We start from the raw sequence: 19210 nt of genomic DNA, 5'->3' as shown, positions 1-19210 counted from the left end.
GTCAGCCAAGGCGTCGCTGAGGGGCCAAAATAAATGCTTGCAAGCAAATGTTCTAATACCTGAGCACAGGAGGTTGGCGGCACCTTTTTTAATTGGTGAGGATTGGCAGGTGGTAATGGCATCAAACATGGTTTCTATGTGTTTGATACCAATCCATTTGCACTGTTTCCTTGGGAGTATAAAACAAACCTATGTGCAGACAGTTGAAGAGGAAGCAACCCAGGTCTGCAGTGATGGAATGCACTCGAAGCTTGGCACTGACGGAAGTAGGGGTGATCTTTATTGCTGGATGCCATGTATGAATGGTTTGTTTCTCCAATGTACAGGTTAAGCCATAATATAAAGCGTTATTGCACTAATTTCTAACGTCCGGTCCGGAGGTTCAAAAGGTTAAAGCAAAAGCAGTCTCTCTTTACAGGGACTGATAAATCAATGATACCGTTCATTTCCTTTTGCAGAACAGACGTTTAGGTTTAGTTTAAACTTAAGTGCAGGAGACCAACCGTACTTTACAATTGCCTATTCCCCCCCACCTCCCCACCACAACACTTAATGTCAGTTTCAATATTGGAAGATACCCTTGATACATTTGTAGCTCAATTATACAATGAAAATAAAATATCCTGATCATGTGTAAGGAGATCGACCTGACTTTCTGCATTTCTTAAACAGGAAACCCTATGATTACCATAAATACTGCATGACATCGAGGTTGATGAGTCGCTGACTAAAGTGTCACTGCTAAGTTAGTGTTAAGCAAGGGGAAAGAGCTACATACAGAAAAGGAGGGTGTGTTAGAGAATATCCAGAAAGTGTTTAAAAAACAAATGTATACCAGAATGGTTGCGTACAGTGTTAAGGCACCACATGGGTTCTTAGTGAGGGCCGCTTTCTAGAGCTCGATGATTAAGAAGCCATAGACAAACATTCAAATGTAGCATCTGCAAACATTTTACGAGCCAAAAAATGCCTTCAGAGAGGACCAGGATGAGTTATCTGTTACTTCCTGGTAGAGATGGAGAGCACAGGTAAGGACCTTTCTGTTTCATGCTGATAGGAAATTAACACGCTAATCTTTGGCCCTGTACACATTCAGGTTTTTACAACTGATGTACAATGGTGATATTTTTACACAAGGGTTATGTAAATGTTATTGGGTAGACAAACTGTTGTATCATAACCATTGTGTGAAAGGTTTTGTACAACTTGTGTATTGAGGACCATAGACTAGGTTGGGTTTCATGTCTCCTCCCAAACCCTTTATTCAGTCACATCTCTTGAGGTTTAGCACCAACACACCCCAACTATGAGCCTCTTCCAAACCTACATGGAAGGCTCATTTAGGGTTGTGGAGATCATGAAATTGTCAGCCGGTGATTGTCAAGCCAATAACTGCTGGTCTCTACAGTAATTGCCTGTTATACCATCACATTAAATCCATTATTCATTTTAGACAGTTCTAAAGAAACATGATATGAAGAAAATGTCTATTTCAGAACAGAATAGCATACTGAGTAGTACTTATGTTAGACCCTGATATAGCTGTGGGCTACACTAGTTCATTTAGCAGACAAGATATGCTTGGAATTGCGTGGCATTTATTTTATAGAATGAATATATAAATAAAAAATATCCTTGAGGGAGTGCGCACATGCGGCTAGTCTATGAGTAGTTAACATATAGGTACTTCTATATGCTTAGTTTTTTTTAATGCAACTTTAGTAGGGATATGTTTTGATTTTTAATAGTCGCATGAAAGGCATTAGATCTGTTTCTTGTGCAGGCTGCACACTTCAGTCTCTCAATCACAATTTGACAAGCACTTGATAATCTCACCCTTCAGCCTATTCTCAATAGCCTAATATGTGTGGAATATTTTTTTTATTAGAATAGCCCACAAAACCCATGTAGCCTGCAGTTACCTTTTTAATATGCAAGCATAGGGGAAGCTAAGATTCTCCCAAAGGAAATGTAATTAAAATTGCCAAAATTATATAGCCTAAATTTACCTAAACATAAATAATTAATAAATATAATCATTCAAAATAAAACAAATTGTTTTAAATCGCATTGCCTATATTTGGAAGGAAAGGCAGTTCACAATTTGGGCAGATATTTGTTGAGTTGCGAATGTCTGAAAATTAGAGAGGCCTAGCCAGGCATAGAGCAATATTTCAAAATACAAATGATTAATGCTGTAAAGAGAAGACAGTGAAAGGACTAATTGTCTTATCAAAATTCTCAACTTGAGTGAACAGTGTTGGGTCAGTGCCACTTGTTTGTTTTTGAAAAATGATTTCCAGTCTAGATGAACGTGTCTCACCCCTTCTTGTAGGCCTATTATATGGTCACGGTCAGCTGAGTAGGCTACTCATTTTAATTTGTCCTATTAAAAAAAGATGCTAATGTCTCCCGCCATATTGCATTTATAAAAAGGCCACATTTTTCACATGCAAAGAAGAAACGTATCCCATATAGCCTTGGCCTGCTATACGTGCTCAGCAATGGACTGAGCGGTCTTTTTTTGTTTTACCAACAGTGATATTATTTGCCTAAATTATGACTATCTACTCATCACATTACAAATAGTAAGCTATCTTACATAAGTCTGCAAATGCGATTAGACATGTAATGCTTTATTATAAAAAGGTGCATTTTTATGGTAAATTATGAGAACATCTCACATTTCTGAACATTGTCTGGGATTCTGTGTTTTCAAATATTGATGACTTTGTCAATGTTACTTTTGTTGTACACTACCGTTCAAAAGTTTGGGGTCACAAATGTATTTTAAGTAACATCAAATTGATCAGAAATACAGTGTAGACATGGTTTATGTTGTAAATGACTACTGTAGCTGGAAACGGCTGATTTTGTTATGGCATATCTACATACAGAGGCCCATTATAAGCAACCATCACTCCTGTGTTAGCTAATCCTGAAGATCTCGTACAATGCTGTGTACTACTCCCTTCACAGAACAGCGCAAACTGTCTTTAACCAGATTAGAATAGGAGTGGGAGGCCCTGGTGCACAACTGAGCAAGAGGACTAGTGTCTAGTTCGAAACAGACAGCTTCATTAAATAGTACCAACAAAACACCTACGTCAACAGTGAAGAGGGGACTCCGGGATGCTGGCCTTCTAGGCAGAGTTGCAAATAAAAAGAAAAGATGGGCAAAAGAACAGACACTGGACAGAGGAACTCGGCCTAGAAGGCCAGCATCCCAGGGTCGCGACCTCTGCGAGTACTATTTAATGAAGCTGTCAGTTGAGGACTTGAGGCATCTGTCACAATGTACTTGTCCTCTTGCTCAGTTGTGCACCAGGGCCTCCCACTCCTCCTTCTATTCTGGTTAGAGCCAGTTTGCAATGTTCTGTGAAGGGAGTAGTTCACATTGTTGTACGAGATCTTCAGTTTCTTGGCAATTTCTCCCATTGAATAGCCTTCATTTCTCAAAACAAGAATAGACTGACGTTTCAGAAGAAAGTGCTTTGTTTCTGGCCATTTTGAGCCTGTAATCTAACCCACAAATGCTGATGCTCCAGATACTGAACTAGTCTAAAGGCCAGTTTTAAGCTGTGCTAACAATTGCAGAAAGGTTTTCTAATAATCAATTAGCCTTTTAAAATGATAAACTTGGATTAGCTAACAACGTGCCATTGGAACACAGGAGTGCTTGTTGCTGATAATGGGCCTCTGTAGATATTCCATAAACAAGTCATTCACAACATTAACAATGTATTTCTGATCAATTTGTTATTTTAACGGACAAAAACGAGGACATGTCTAAGTGACCCCAAACTTTAGAACGGTACTGTATGTCAGTTGGTCTCTACACCGTAATAATGGGCGACTATGATTAGAAAAAGTTGCAAAAAAACAAAACCTGCTCCGTTTCTTACCTTATTGCACACCCTGGGCATCATTCATGGGTGATAACCAAATACTGTCACCCATCAGACTAATCTTGTCTTTACTTAATGAACCATTATCTTGCACCTGTCGGAAGGGGGGGGTAAATGTAATCTACGCACTTAAAATAGCGAATGGAGGTTGCTTTTCCCGTGGTTCATTTTCATTACAGCCAGTTAGGCTATACTCATGTTGTAAAGAAAAGCAATGTGCTTAATATTAGGAAAGTTGAGAAATAATTTAGTAGGCCTAGATTATAGAAAGCTGTGCCTCTTTTTATTAGAGGCCATCAAAACGCTTTTCTCACGCAATTGCATAGCCTATAAAAATGTTGTGCAACATGAGCTCTCATGAAGTGTTTGATTTGCATTGATGTCAGAGTGATTAGAGGGACAATAGTGCTGAGCGACTGGCATGTTTGGTAGGCTACTAACCATCAGAGCGCAGTTTGAGAAGGTTAGTCACATGGAATTTGACTGTGGTCATGACTCGTCACTGTAACAGCCCTAAGCTCATCACAGTTCAGTTTTTTTTAATTATTTATTTTTGAACACTTTCATATTCCTACAAAAATAGTCTGCGTACTAAAATACACAATGTGTGCATTTGAGATACACTAATACACAGGGTATCAAATAACATTAGAATTCACTTAAATGGAGTGTATGTGTGGAGGGAGTGAACAGACCCCTATAGAAGGGAGGGACTGAGAGAAGACCTTCCATGTAGCAACGTCCCTTAGAAGGACCACGACAGCCGCTTCAGAAAATGACAATCATAACAAGATTAGACACTTTCCTAAAAAATACATTCACAATGGACACTCGGGTAGGACCTCTGACACCCAGCCCACGAGACAGACCTCCACTGTGGCATTCACGTTCACTCATGAGTCTGTCCTTCGCTCATTTGGAGTCTCAGAGCCACCACTGGGTCGGCTGTGACCGGGAGTCCACCAATTAGAGGAACATGTACTGGTTGTTGATGGACCGCTTGTGGCCCCAGTCTGGCTTCAGTTAGAGGAACATGTACTGGTTGTCGATGGCCCGCTTGCGGCCTCTGTCTGGCTCCAGTTCGTAGTCGGAGTCCCGTTGAGTGAGGAGGGGTGGGTGGGGGTTGGTGTGACGCAGAATAGGTCTGCGGTCCACAGACTCGCTTCGACGCAGGGGACCCGAGGTGGAAAGGTCTGGGAAGGGCGCAGGGCGTAGGAGAGGGAGCCTGGGCTGGGGAAGGGGGTCTGGAGAGGGGAGCAGGCTGGGGCTGCAGTGGGCTAGGCTGGGTTCGGAGCTCCAGCGGTGCAGGGAGAAAGGAACCAGGACAGCGGATGAACTCTGACCTGAAGACAGAGGGATCACAGAGACATTCCAGTATTTATGCTGACAGAAACAGACTGACTTGGAATATCCTTTTTGTGCTGAGTCCCATATACTGTATATTCCCACAATTGTAGCTGTATTAATAGCATCTATTTTTAAAATACGTTTGTGCAGAATGTTAATATCTTTATGTAAAGTGTTAACAGGACATCAAGTTTCCATGACGACACCACAGTTGTAGGCCTGATAACCGACAACAATAAGTCAGCCTATAGGGAGGAGTTAAGTGAAATGGCAGTGTGGTGCCAGGACAACAACTTCTCCCTCAATGTCAGCAAAACAAATTAGTTGATTGTTGACTTCAGAAAGCAGAGGGAACACGCCCAGAGGACTTGACATGGACAAAAAAAAACACCAGTCTTGTCAAGAGGGCACAACAGCATCTCTACTTCTTAAGGCGGCTGAAGCAATTCGGCATTCCACCACAGGTCCTCTCCAAATACTACCGCTGCACCATCGAGTGTGTCCTGCAAGGCTCACCAGAGGGTGAAGACAGCCCAGTACATCACTAGGACAGCTTCTTGAAACGGTGCCTGAGGAAGGCCCGCAGCATTATCAAGGACCCACGCGAGCTACGATTTTTCTCTCCCTGATCGTCTGGCAGACAGCATCAGACCTCATGCTCCGATACTAACAGGCTAATCGGGTTGATGCACTATACAGTTGATGTCGGAAGTTTACATACACTTAGGTTGTAGTCTTTAAAACTCGTTTTTCAACCACTCCACAAATTTCTTGTTAAACTATAGTTTCGGCAAGTCGGTTAGGACATCTACTTTGAACATGACGCAATACATTTTTCCAAAAATTGTTTACCTACAGATTCTTTCACAATTCCAGTGGGTCAAAAGTTTACATATACTAAGTTGACTGTGCCTTTAAACAGCTTGGAAAATTCCTGAAAAGGATGTCATGGCTTTAGAAGCTTCTGATTGGCTAATTGACATCATTTGAGTCAATTGGAGGTATACCTGTGAATGTATTTCAAGGCCTACCTTCAAACTCAGTGCCTCTACTTGACATCATGGGAAAATCAAAAGAAATCAGGCAAGACCTCAGAAAAAAAATTGTAGACCTCCACAAGTCTGGTTCATTCTTGGGAGCAATTTCCAAATGCCTTAAGGTACCACGTTCATCTGTACAAACAATAGTACGCAAGTATAACCACGCAGTACTCAGACCCTTTGCAATGAGACTCGAAATTGATCTCCGGTGGATCCTTTTTCCATCGATCATCCTTGATGTTTCTACAACTTGATTGGAGTCCACCTGTGGGAAATTCAATTGATTGGACATGAGGCACACACCTGTCAAAATAAGGTCCCACAGTTGGCTGCATTTCAGAACAAAAAGCAAGCCATGAGGTCGAAGGATTTGTCCATTGAGATCCGAGACAGGATCGTGTCAAGGCACAGATCTGGGGAAGGGTACAAAAACATTTCTGCAGCATTGAAGGTTCCCAAGAACATAATTGCCCCCATCATTCTTAAATGGAAGAAGTTTGGAACCACCAAGACTCTTGCTCGAGCTGGTCGCCCGGCAAAACTGAGCAATCAGGGGAGAAGGGCCATGGTCATTGAGGTGACCAAGAACCTGATGGTCACTCTGACAGAGCTCCAGAGTTCCTCTGTGGAGATGGAAGAACTTTCCAGATGGACAACCATGTCTGCAGCACTCCACCAATCAGGCCTTTATGTAGTGGCCAGACGGAAGCCACTCCTCAGTAAAAAGGCAAATAACAGCCCGCTTGGAGTTTTCCCAAAAGGCACCCAAAGGACTCTCAGACCGTGAGAAACAAGATTCTCTGGTCTGATGAAACCAAGATTGAACAGTTTGGTCTGAATGCCGAGCAGAGGAAACCTGGCACCATCCCTACGGTGAAGCATGATGGTGGCAGCATCATGCTGTGAGGATGTTTTTCAGTCTGGGAAAGATCCTTGATGAAAACCTGCTCCAGAGCACTCAGACTGGGGCGAAGGTTCACCTTCCAACAGGACAACGACCCTAAGCACACAGTCAAGACAATGTAGGGGTGGCTTCGGAACAAATCTCTGAATGTCCTTGAGTGGCCCAGCCAGAGCCCAGACCTGAACCTGATCGAACTCTGGAGAGACCTGAAAATAGCTGTGCAGTGATGCTCCCCATCCAAACTGACAGAGCAGAATGTGATAAACTCCCTAAATACAGGTGTGCCAAACTTTATTTTATTTCACCTTGATTAACTTGTAGCGTCACACCCAAAGAAGACTTGAGGCTGTAATCGCTGCCAAAGGTGCGTCAACAAAGTAGTGAGTCTGAATAAAAATCTAAAAACCATTGTCATTGTCAACCACTGTCATTATGGGTTACTGTGTGTAGATAGCGGGAAAAATTTAATCCATTTTAAAATTAGGCTGTAATGTGTCAAAAAAATCAAGGGGTCTGAATACTTTCCGAATGCAGTGTGTGTACACACACACACAGTGGGGCAAAAAAGTATTTAGTAAGCCACCAATTGTGCAAGTTCTCCCACTTAAATATGAGAGGCCTGTAATTTATCATAGGTACACTTCAACTATGACAGACAATTTGAAAATCACATTGTAGGATTTTTTATGAATTTATTTGCAAATTATGGTGGAAAATAAGTATTTGGTCACCTACAAACAAGCAAGATTTCTGGCTCTCACAGACCTGGAACTTCTTCTTTAAGAGGCTCCTCTGTCCTCCACTCGTTACCTGTATTAATGGCACCTGTTAGAACTTGTTATCAGTATAAAAGACACCTGTCCACAACCTCAAACAGTCACACTCCAAACTCCACTATGGCCAAGACCAAAGAGCTGTCAAAGGACACCAGAAACAAAATTGTAGGCTGGGAAGACTGAATCTGCAATAGGTAAGCAGCTTGGTTTGAAGAAATCAACTGTGGGAGCAATTATTAGGGAATGGAAGACATACAAGACCACTGATAATCTCCCTCGATCTGGGGCTCCACGCAAGATCTCACCCTGTGGGGTCAAAATGATCACAAGAACGGTGAGCAAAAATCCCAGAACCACACGGGGAGACCTAGTGAATGACCTGCAGAGAGCTGGGACCAAAGTAACAAAACCTACCATCAGTAACACACTACGCCGCCAGGGACTCAAATCCTGCAGTGCCAGACGTGTCCCCCTGCTTAAGCAAGTCCAGGCCCGTCTGAAGTTTGCTAGAGAGCATTTGGATGATCCAGAAGAAGATTGGGAGAATGTTGAAACCAAAATATAACTTTTTGGTAAAAACTCAACTCGTCGTGTTTGGAGAACAAAGAATGCTGAGTTGCATCCAAAGAACACCATACCTACTGTGAATCATGGGGGTGGAAACATCATGCATTGGGGCCGTTTTTCTGCAAAGGGACCAGGACGACTGATCCGTGTAAAGGAAAGAATGAATGGGGCCATGTATCGTGAGATTGAGTGAAAACCTCCTTCCATCAGCAAGGGCATTGAAGATGAAACGTGTCTGGGTCTTTCAGCATGACAATGATCCCAAACACACCGCCCGGGCAACGAGGGAGTGGCTTCATAAGAAGCATTTCAAGGTCCTGGAGTGGCCTAGCCAGTCTCCAGATCTCAACCCCATAGAAAATCTTTGGAGGGAGTTGAAAGTCCGTGTTGCCCAGCAACAGCCCCCCAAAAAAAAAAATCACTGCTCTAGAGGAGATCTGCATGGAGGAATGGGCCAAAATACCAGCAAGTGTGTGAAAACCTTGTGAAGACTTACAGAAAACATTTGACCTCTGTCATTGCCAACAAAGAGTATTATAAAGTATTGATATAAACTTTTGTTATTGACCAAATACATATTTTCCAGCATAATATGCAAATGAATTCATTAAAAATCCTACAATGTGATTTTCTGGATTTTTTTTCCTCATTTTGTCTGTCATAGTTGAAGTGTACCTATGATGAAAATTACAGGCCTCTCTCATCTTTTTAAGTGGGAGAACTTGCACAATTGGTGGCTGACTAAATACTTTTTTGCCCCACTGTAAATACACACACACGCGTGTGTATTTACAGTGGGGCAAAAAAGTATTTAGTCAGTACATGTCCAGGCCCATGTCCAGTACGTACATACTCACACACGTGTGTGTGTGTGTACATACTCACACGTGTGTGTGTGTGTGTGTGTACATACTCACACGTGTGTGTGTGTGTGTGTGTGTGTGTGTGTGCACATACTCACACGTGTGTGTGCACATACTCACACGTGTGTGTGCACATACTCACACGTGTGTGTGCACATACTCACACGTGTGTGTGTACATACTCACACGTGTGTGTGTACATACTCACACGTGTGTGTGTACATACTCACACGTGTGTGTGTGTACATACTCACACGTGTGTGTGTGTACATACTCACACACGTGTGTGTGTGTGTACATACTCACACGTGTGTGTGTGTGTGTACATACTCACACGTGTGTGTGTGTGTGTGTACATACTCACACGTGTGTGTGTGTGTGTACATACTCACACGTGTGTGTGTGTGTGTGTACATACTCACACGTGTGTGTGTGTGTGTGTGTGTACATACTCACACGTGTGTGTGTGTGTGTGTGTGTGTACATACTCACACGTGTGTGTGTGTGTGTGTGTACATACTCACACGTGTGTGTGTGTGTGTGTGTACATACTCACACGTGTGTGTGTGTGTGTGTACATACTCACACGTGTGTGTGTGTGTGTGTACACTACTCACACGTGTGTGTGTGTGTGTGTACATACTCACACGTGTGTGTGTGTGTGTGTACATACTCACACGTGTGTGTGTGTGTACATACTCACACGTGTGTGTGTGTGTGTGTACATACTCACACGTGTGTGTGTGTGTGTGTACATACTCACACGTGTGTGTGTGTGTGTGTGTGTGTGTGTGTGTACATACTCACACGTGTGTGTGTGTGTACATACTCACACGTGTGTGTGTGTGTGTGTGTGTGTGTGTACATACTCACACACGTGTGTGTGTGTGTGTGTACATACTCACACGTGTGTGTGTACATACTCACACGTGTGTGTGTGTGTACATACTCACACGTGTGTGTGTGTGTACATACTCACACGTGTGTGTGTGTGTGTGTACATACTCACACGTGTGTGTGTGTGTGTGTGTGTACATACTCACACGTGTGTGTGTGTGTGTGTGTGTACATACTCACACGTGTGTGTGTGTGTGTGTGTACATACTCACACGTGTGTGTGTGTGTGTACATACTCACACGTGTGTGTGTGTACATACTCACACGTGTGTGTGTGTGTGTACATACTCACACGTGTGTGTGTGTACATACTCACACGTGTGTGTGTGTACATACTCACACGTGTGTGTGTGTGTGTACATACTCACACGTGTGTGTGTGTGTACATACTCACACGTGTGTGTGTGTGTGTACATACTCACACGTGTGTGTGTGTGTGTGTGTACATACTCACACGTGTGTGTGTGTGTGTGTACATACTCACACGTGTGTGTGTGTGTGTGTGTGTACATACTCACGCGCGTGTGTGTGTGTGTGTACATACTCACACGTGTGTGTGTGTGTGTGTGTACATACTCACACGTGTGTGTGTGTGTGTGTACATACTCACACGTGTGTGTGTGTGTGTGTGTGTACATACTCACACGTGTGTGTGTGTGTGTACATACTCACACGTGTGTGTGTGTGTGTGTGTACATACTCACACGTGTGTGTGTGTGTGTGTGTGTACATACTCACACGTGTGTGTGTGTGTGTGTGTGTGTGTGTGTGTACATACTCACACGTGTGTGTGTGTGTGTACATACTCACACGTGTGTGTGTGTGTGTGTGTGTGTGTGTGTACATACTCACACGTGTGTGTGTGTACATACTCACACGTGTGTGTGTGTGTGTGTGTGTGTGTGTGTGTGTACATACTCACACGTGTGTGTGTGTACATACTCACACGTGTGTGTGTGTGTGTGTGTGTGTACATACTCACACGTGTGTGTGTGTGTGTACATACTCACACGTGTGTGTGTGTGTGTGTGTGTGTACATACTCACACGTGTGTGTGTGTGTGTGTACTCACACGTGTGTGTGTGTGTACATACTCACACGTGTGTGTGTGTGTGTGTGTGTGTGTACATACTCACACGTGTGTGTGTGTGTGTGTGTGTGTACATACTCACACGTGTGTGTGTGTGTGTGTGTGTACATACTCACACGTGTGTGTGTGTGTGTGTGTGTACATACTCACACGTGTGTGTGTGTGTGTGTGTGTGTACATACTCACACGTGTGTGTGTGTGTGTGTGTGTGTACATACTCACACGTGTGTGTGTGTGTGTGTGTGTACATACTCACACGTGTGTGTGTGTGTGTGTGTGTGTGTACTCACACGTGTGTGTGTGTGTGTGTGTGTATACTCTCACGTGTGTGTGTGTGTACATACTCACACGTGTGTGTGTGTGTGTGTGTACATACTCACACGTGTGTGTGTGTGTGTGTGTGTACATACTCACACGTGTGTGTGTGTGTGTGTGTGTACTCACACGTGTGTGTGTGTGTGTACATACTCACACGTGTGTGTGTGTGTGTGTACATACTCACACGTGTGTGTGTGTGTGTGTACATACTCACACGTGTGTGTGTGTGTGTGTGTGTACATACTCACACGTGTGTGTGTGTGTGTGTGTGTGTACATACTCACACGTGTGTGTGTGTGTGTACATACTCACACGTGTGTGTGTGTGTGTGTACATACTCACACGTGTGTGTGTGTGTGTGTACATACTCACACGTGTGTGTGTGTGTGTACATACTCACACGTGTGTGTGTACATACTCACACGTGTGTGTGTGTGTGTGTACATACTCACACGTGTGTGTGTGTGTGTGTACATACTCACACGTGTGTGTGTGTGTGTGTACATACTCACACGTGTGTGTGTGTGTGTGTACATACTCACACGTGTGTGTGTGTGTGTGTGTGTGTGTACATACTCACACGTGTGTGTGTGTGTGTGTGTGTGTGTATACTCACACGTGTGTGTGTGTGTGTGTGTACATACTCACACGTGTGTGTGTGTGTGTGTGTGTACATACTCACACGTGTGTGTGTGTGTGTGTGTGTGTGTGTATACTCACACGTGTGTGTGTGTGTGTGTGTGTGTGTGTACATACTCACACGTGTGTGTGTGTGTGTGTGTGTGTACATACTCACACGTGTGTGTGTGTGTGTGTGTGTACATACTCACACGTGTGTGTGTGTGTGTGTGTACATACTCACACGTGTGTGTGTGTGTGTGTGTACATACTCACACGTGTGTGTGTGTGTGTGTGTGTATACTCACACGTGTGTGTGTGTGTGTGTGTACATACTCACACGTGTGTGTGTGTGTACATACTCACACGTGTGTGTGTGTGTGTGTGTGTGTACATACTCACACGTGTGTGTGTGTGTGTGTGTGTGTGTACATACTCACACGTGTGTGTGTGTGTGTGTGTGTGTGTACATACTCACACGTGTGTGTGTGTGTGTGTACATACTCACACGTGTGTGTGTGTGTGTGTGTGTGTGTGTACATACTCACACGTGTGTGTGTGTGTGTGTGTGTGTACTCTCACACGTGTGTGTGTGTGTGTGTGTGTGTGTGTGTACATACTCACACGTGTGTGTGTGTGTGTGTGTACATACTCACACGTGTGTGTGTGTGTGTGTGTGTGTGTGTGTGTACATACTCACACGTGTGTGTGTGTGTGTGTGTGTGTGTATACTCACACGTGTGTGTGTGTGTGTGTGTGTGTGTGTGTGTGTGTGTACATACTCACACGTGTGTGTGTGTGTGTGTGTGTGTGTGTGTGTGTGTGTATACTCACACGTGTGTGTGTGTGTGTACATGTGTGTGTGTGTGTGTGTGTACATACTCACACGTGTGTGTGTGTGTGTGTGTGTGTGTGTGTGTGTGTGTGTACATCACACGTGTGTGTGTGTGTGTGTGTGTGTACATACTCACACGTGTGTGTGTGTGTGTGTACATACTCACACGTGTGTGTGTGTGTGTGTACATACTCACACGTGTGTGTGTGTGTGTGTGTACATACTCACACGTGTGTGTGTGTGTGTGTGTGTGTGTGTGTGTGTGTGTGTACATACTCACACGTGTGTGTGTGTGTGTGTGTGTACATACTCACACGTGTGTGTGTGTGTGTGTGTGTGTACATACTCACACGTGTGTGTGTGTGTGTGTGTACTCACACGTGTGTGTGTGTGTACATACTCACACGTGTGTGTGTGTGTGTGTGTGTGTGTGTGTACATACTCACACGTGTGTGTGTGTGTGTGTGTGTGTGTGTACATACTCACACGTGTGTGTGTGTGTGTGTGTGTGTACTCACACGTGTGTGTGTGTGTGTGTGTGTGTGTGTACTCACACGTGTGTGTGTGTGTACATACTCACACGTGTGTGTACTCACACGTGTGTGTGTGTGTGTGTGTACATACTCACACGTGTGTGTGTGTGTGTGTGTGTACATACTCACACGTGTGTGTGTGTGTGTGTGTACATACTCACACGTGTGTGTGTGTGTGTGTGTGTACATACTCACACGTGTGTGTGTGTGTGTGTGTGTGTGTGTGTACATACTCACACGTGTGTGTGTGTGTGTGTGTGTGTGTGTACATACTCACACGTGTGTGTGTGTGTGTGTGTACTCACACGTGTGTGTGTGTGTGTGTGTACATACTCACACGTGTGTGTGTGTGTGTGTGTGTGTATACTCACACGTGTGTGTGTGTGTGTGTGTACTCACACGTGTGTGTGTGTGTGTGTGTACATACTCACACGTGTGTGTGTGTGTGTACTCACACGTGTGTGTGTGTGTGTACTCACACGTGTGTGTGTGTGTGTGTGTGTGTGTGTGTGTACTCACGCGTGTGTGTGTGTGTACATACTCACACGTGTGTGTGTGTGTGTGTGTACATACTCACACGTGTGTGTGTGTGTGTGTGTGTACTCACACGTGTGTGTGTGTGTGTGTGTACATACTCACACGTGTGTGTGTGTGTGTGTGTGTGTGTACTCATACTGTGTGTGTGTGTGTGTGTGTGTACATACTCACACGTGTGTGTGTGTGTGTGTACACTCACACGTGTGTGTGTGTGTGTGTACTCACACGTGTGTGTGTGTGTGTGTGTGTGTGTACATACTCACACGTGTGTGTGTGTGTGTGTGTGTGTGTATACTCACACGTGTGTGTGTGTGTGTGTGTGTGTCACACGTGTGTGTGTACATACTCACACGTGTGTGTGTGTGTGTGTGTGTGTGTGTGTGTGTGTGTGTGTGTGTGTGTGTGTACTCACACGTGTGTGTGTGTGTGTGTGTACTCACACGTGTGTGTGTGTGTACATACTCACACGTGTGTGTGTGTGTGTGTGTGTGTGTACATACTCACACGTGTGTGTGTGTGTGTGTGTGTACTCACACGTGTGTGTGTGTGTGTGTGTGTGTGTGTGTGTGTGTACATACTCACACGTGTGTGTGTGTGTGTGTGTGTACATACTCACACGTGTGTGTGTGTGTGTGTGTGTACATACTCACACGTGTGTGTGTGTGTGTGTGTGTACATACTCACACGTGTGTGTGTGTGTGTGTGTGTGTGTACTCACACGTGTGTGTGTGTGTGTGTGTGTGTGTGTACATACTCACACGTGTGTGTGTGTGTGTGTGTACTCACACGTGTGTGTGTGTGTGTGTGTGTGTGTGTACATACTCACACGTGTGTGTGTGTGTGTGTGTGTGTGTGTGTGTGTGTACATACTCACACGTGTGTGTGTGTGTGTGTGTGTGTGTGTGTGTGTGTGTGTCACGTGTGTGTGTGTGTGTGTGTATGCTCACTCACACGTGTGTGTGTGTGTGTGTGTGTGTGTGTGTGTGTGTGTGTGTACTCACGTGTGTGTGTGTACATACTCACACGTGTGTGTACTCACACGTGTGTGTGTGTGTGTGTGTGTACATGTGTACTCACACGTGTGTGTGTGTGTGTGTGTGTGTGTGTACTCACACGTGTGTGTGTGTGTGTGTGTGTGTGTGTACATACTCACACGTGTGTGTGTGTGTGTGTACATACTCACACGTGTGTGTGTGTGTACATACTCACACGTGTGTGTGTGTGTGTGTGTGTGTACTCACACGTGTGTGTGTGTGTGTGTGTACTCACACGTGTGTGTGTGTGTGTGTGTGTGTGTGTGTGTGTGTGTGTGTGTATACTCACACGTGTGTGTGTGTGTGTGTGTACATACTCACACGTGTGTGTGTGTGTGTACACACTCACACGTGTGTGTGTGTGTGTGTGTGTGTACATACTCACACGTGTGTGTGTGTGTGTGTGTGTGTGTGTGTGTGTGTGTGTGTGTGTACATACTCACACGTGTGTGTGTGTGTGTGTGTGTGTGTGTGTGTGTGTGTGTGTGTGTGTGTGTGTACATACTCACACGTGTGTGTGTGTGTGTGTGTGTGTGTACATACTCACACGTGTGTGTGTGTGTACATACTCACACGTGTGTGTGTGTGTGTGTGTGTGTACATACTCACACGTGTGTGTGTGTGTGTACATACTCACACGTGTGTGTGTGTGTGTGTGTGTACATACTCACACGTGTGTGTGTGTGTGTGTGTGTGTGTGTGTGGTGTGTGTGTGTGTGTGTGTGTGTGTCACACGTGTGTGTGTGTGTGTGTGTGTGTGTACATACTCACGTGTGTGTGTGTGTGTGTGTGTGTACATACTCACGTGTGTGTGTGTGTGTGTGTGTGTGTCACGTGTGTGTGTGTGTACATACTCACGTGTGTGTGTGTACATGTGTGTGTGTGTGTACATACTCACGTGTGTGTGTGTGTGTGTGTACATACTCACACGTGTGTGTGTGTGTGTGTGTGTACTCACGCGTGTGTGTGTGTGTACATACTCACGCGCGTGTGTGTGTGTGTGTGTGTACATACTCACGTGTGTGTGTGTACATACTCACGTGTGTGTGTGTACATACTCACGTGTGTGTGTGTGTGTGTGTACATACTCACACGTGTGTGTGTGTGTGTGTGTGTGTGTACATACTCACACGTGTGTGTGTGTGTGTGTGTGTGTGTGTGTGTGTACATACTCACACGTGTGTGTGTGTGTGTGTGTACATACTCACACGTGTGTGTGTGTGTGTGTGTGTACATACTCACACGTGTGTGTGTGTGTGTGTGTGTGTACTCACACGTGTGTGTGTGTGTGTGTGTGTACATACTCACACGTGTGTGTGTGTGTGTGTGTGTACATGTCACACGTGTGTGTGTGTGTGTGTGTGTGTGTGTGTGTGTGTGTGTGTGTGTGTACTCGCGTGTGTGTGTGTGTGTGTGTACATGTGTCACACGTGTGTGTGTGTGTGTACATACTCACGCGTGTGTGTGTGTGTGTGTGTGTGTACATACTCACGCGTGTGTGTGTGTACACTCACACGTGTGTGTGTGTGTGTGTGTACATACTCACGCGCGTGTGTGTACATACTCACGTGTGTGTGTGTGTGTGTACATACTCACGTGTGTGTGTGTGTGTACATACTCACACGTGTGTGTGTGTGTGTGTGTGTGTACATACTCACGTGTGTGTGTGTGTGTGTACATACTCACACGTGTGTGTGTGTGTGTACATACTCACACGTGTGTGTGTGTACATACTCACACGTGTGTGTGTGTACATACTCACACGTGTGTGTGTGTACTCACACGTGTGTGTGTGTGTACATACTCACACGTGTGTGTGTGTGTGTGTGTGTACATACTCACACGTGTGTGTGTGTGTGTACATACTCACACGTGTGTGTGTGTGTGTACATACTCACACGTGTGTGTGTGTGTGTGTGTACATACTCACACGTGTGTGTGTGTGTGTGTGTGTACATACTCACACGTGTGTGTGTGTGTGTGTGTACATACTCACACGTGTGTGTGTGTGTGTGTGTGTACATACTCACACGTGTGTGTGTGTGTGTGTGTGTACATACTCACACGTGTGTGTGTGTGTGTGTGTGTGTACATACTCACACGTGTGTGTGTGTGTGTGTGTGTGCGTGTGTGTGTGTGTACATACTCACACGTGTGTGTGTGTGTGTGTGTACATACTCACACGTGTGTGTGTGTGTGTGTGTGTACATACTCACACGTGTGTGTGTGTGTGTCACACGTGTGTGTGTGTGTGTGTACATACTCACACGTGTGTGTGTGTGTACATACTCACACGTGTGTGGTGTGTGTGTGTACATACTCACACGTGTGTGTGTGTGTGTGTGTGTACATACTCACACGTGTGTGTGTGTGTGTACTGTGTGTGTGTGTGTGTGTGTGCATACTCACACGTGTGTGTGTGTGTGTGTGTACATACTCACACGTGTGTGTGTGTGTGTGTACATACTCACACGTGTGTGTGTGTGTGTGTGTGTGTACATACTCACACGTGTGTGTGTGTGTGTGTGTACATACTCACACGTGTGTGTGTGTGTGTGTATACTCACACGTGTGTGTGTGTGTGTGTGTGTGTACATACTCACACGTGTGTGTGTGTGTGTGTGTGTGTACATACTCACACGTGTGTGTGTGTGTGTGTGTGTGTGTACATACTCACACGTGTGTGTGTGTGTGTGTGTATACTCACACGTGTGTGTGTGTGTGTGTGTGTATACTCACACGTGTGTGTGTGTGTGTGTGTGTGCATACTCACACGTGTGTGTGCACTCACACGTGTGTGTGTGTGTGTGCGCATACTCACGTGCGTGTGCGTGTGCATACTCCACGTGCGTGTGTGTGCATACTCCACGTGTGTGTGTGTGCATACTCCGTGTGTGTGTGTGTGTGTGCATACTCCACGTGTGTGTGCGTGTGCGTGTGCATAGTCCACGTGTGTGTGTGTGTGCATACTCCACGTGTGTGTGCGTGTGCATACTCCACGTGTGTGTGCGTGTGCATACTCCACGTGTGTGCGTGTGCATACTCACACGTGTGTGTGCGTGTGCATACTCCACGTGTGTGTGTGTGTGTGTGTGCGTGTGCATACTCACGTGTGTGTGTGCGTGTGCATACTCACGTGTGTGTGTGTGTGTGTGTGTGTGTGTGTACATACTCACACGTGTGTGTGTGTGTACTCACGTGTGTGTGTGTGTGTACACATACTCACGTGTGTGTGTGTGTGTGTGTACACTCACGTGTGTGTGTGTGTGTACACATACTCACGTGTGTGTGTGTGTGTGCATACACGTGTGTGTGTGTACACACATACTCACACACACAGTGTGTGTACACACACGTGTGTGTGTACGTACTCACGTGTGTGTGTGTGTACATACTCACACGTGTGTGTGTGTACGTACTCACACGTGTGTGTGTGTACACACACACACACGTGTGTGTACGTACTCACACGTGTGTGTGTGTACACACACACACGTGTGAGTATGTGTGTGAGTATACACACACACGTGTGAGTATACACACACACACGTGTGAGTATACACACACACACACACGTGTGAGTATACACACACACACACACACACACACACACACACACGTGTGAGTACACACACACACACACGTGTGTGTGTACACACACACACACACGTGTGTGTATACACACACGTGTGAGTATACACACGTGTGAGTGTATACACACACACGTGTGAGTATACACACACACACGTGTGTATATACACACACACACACGTGTGTAGTATACACGTACTCACACGTGTGTGTGTACACACACACGTGTGTGTGTACACACACACACACACACGTGTGAGTACACACACACACACACGTGTGAGCATACACACACACACACACGTGTGAGTATACACACACACACACACACGTGTGAGTACACACACACACA

General features: G+C 45.1%; 1 protein-coding gene across 2 annotated transcripts in view; it reads right to left on the bottom strand.

Moving 5' to 3' along the window:
- Positions 1–3772: 3772 nt before the first annotated feature.
- sh2b3 (SH2B adaptor protein 3) overlaps positions 3773–19210 on the bottom strand; it is a 70465-nt gene continuing 55027 nt past the window's right edge. For both annotated transcript variants that reach the window (XM_042320317.1, XM_042320316.1), the window contains exon 8: positions 3773–5251. In XM_042320317.1, the coding sequence (XP_042176251.1) occupies positions 4932–5251 (320 nt within the window). In that variant the 3' untranslated portion in view covers positions 3773–4931. The remainder of the gene's footprint in view (positions 5252–19210) is intronic.

This window comes from Oncorhynchus tshawytscha, linkage group LG04, assembly GCF_018296145.1.
Source record: "Oncorhynchus tshawytscha isolate Ot180627B linkage group LG04, Otsh_v2.0, whole genome shotgun sequence".
NCBI classification, from domain to species: Eukaryota; Metazoa; Chordata; class Actinopteri; order Salmoniformes; family Salmonidae; genus Oncorhynchus; species Oncorhynchus tshawytscha.
Note: the sequence above shows the minus strand (reverse complement) of the source record. Positions and strands in the feature narration are given on the sequence as shown.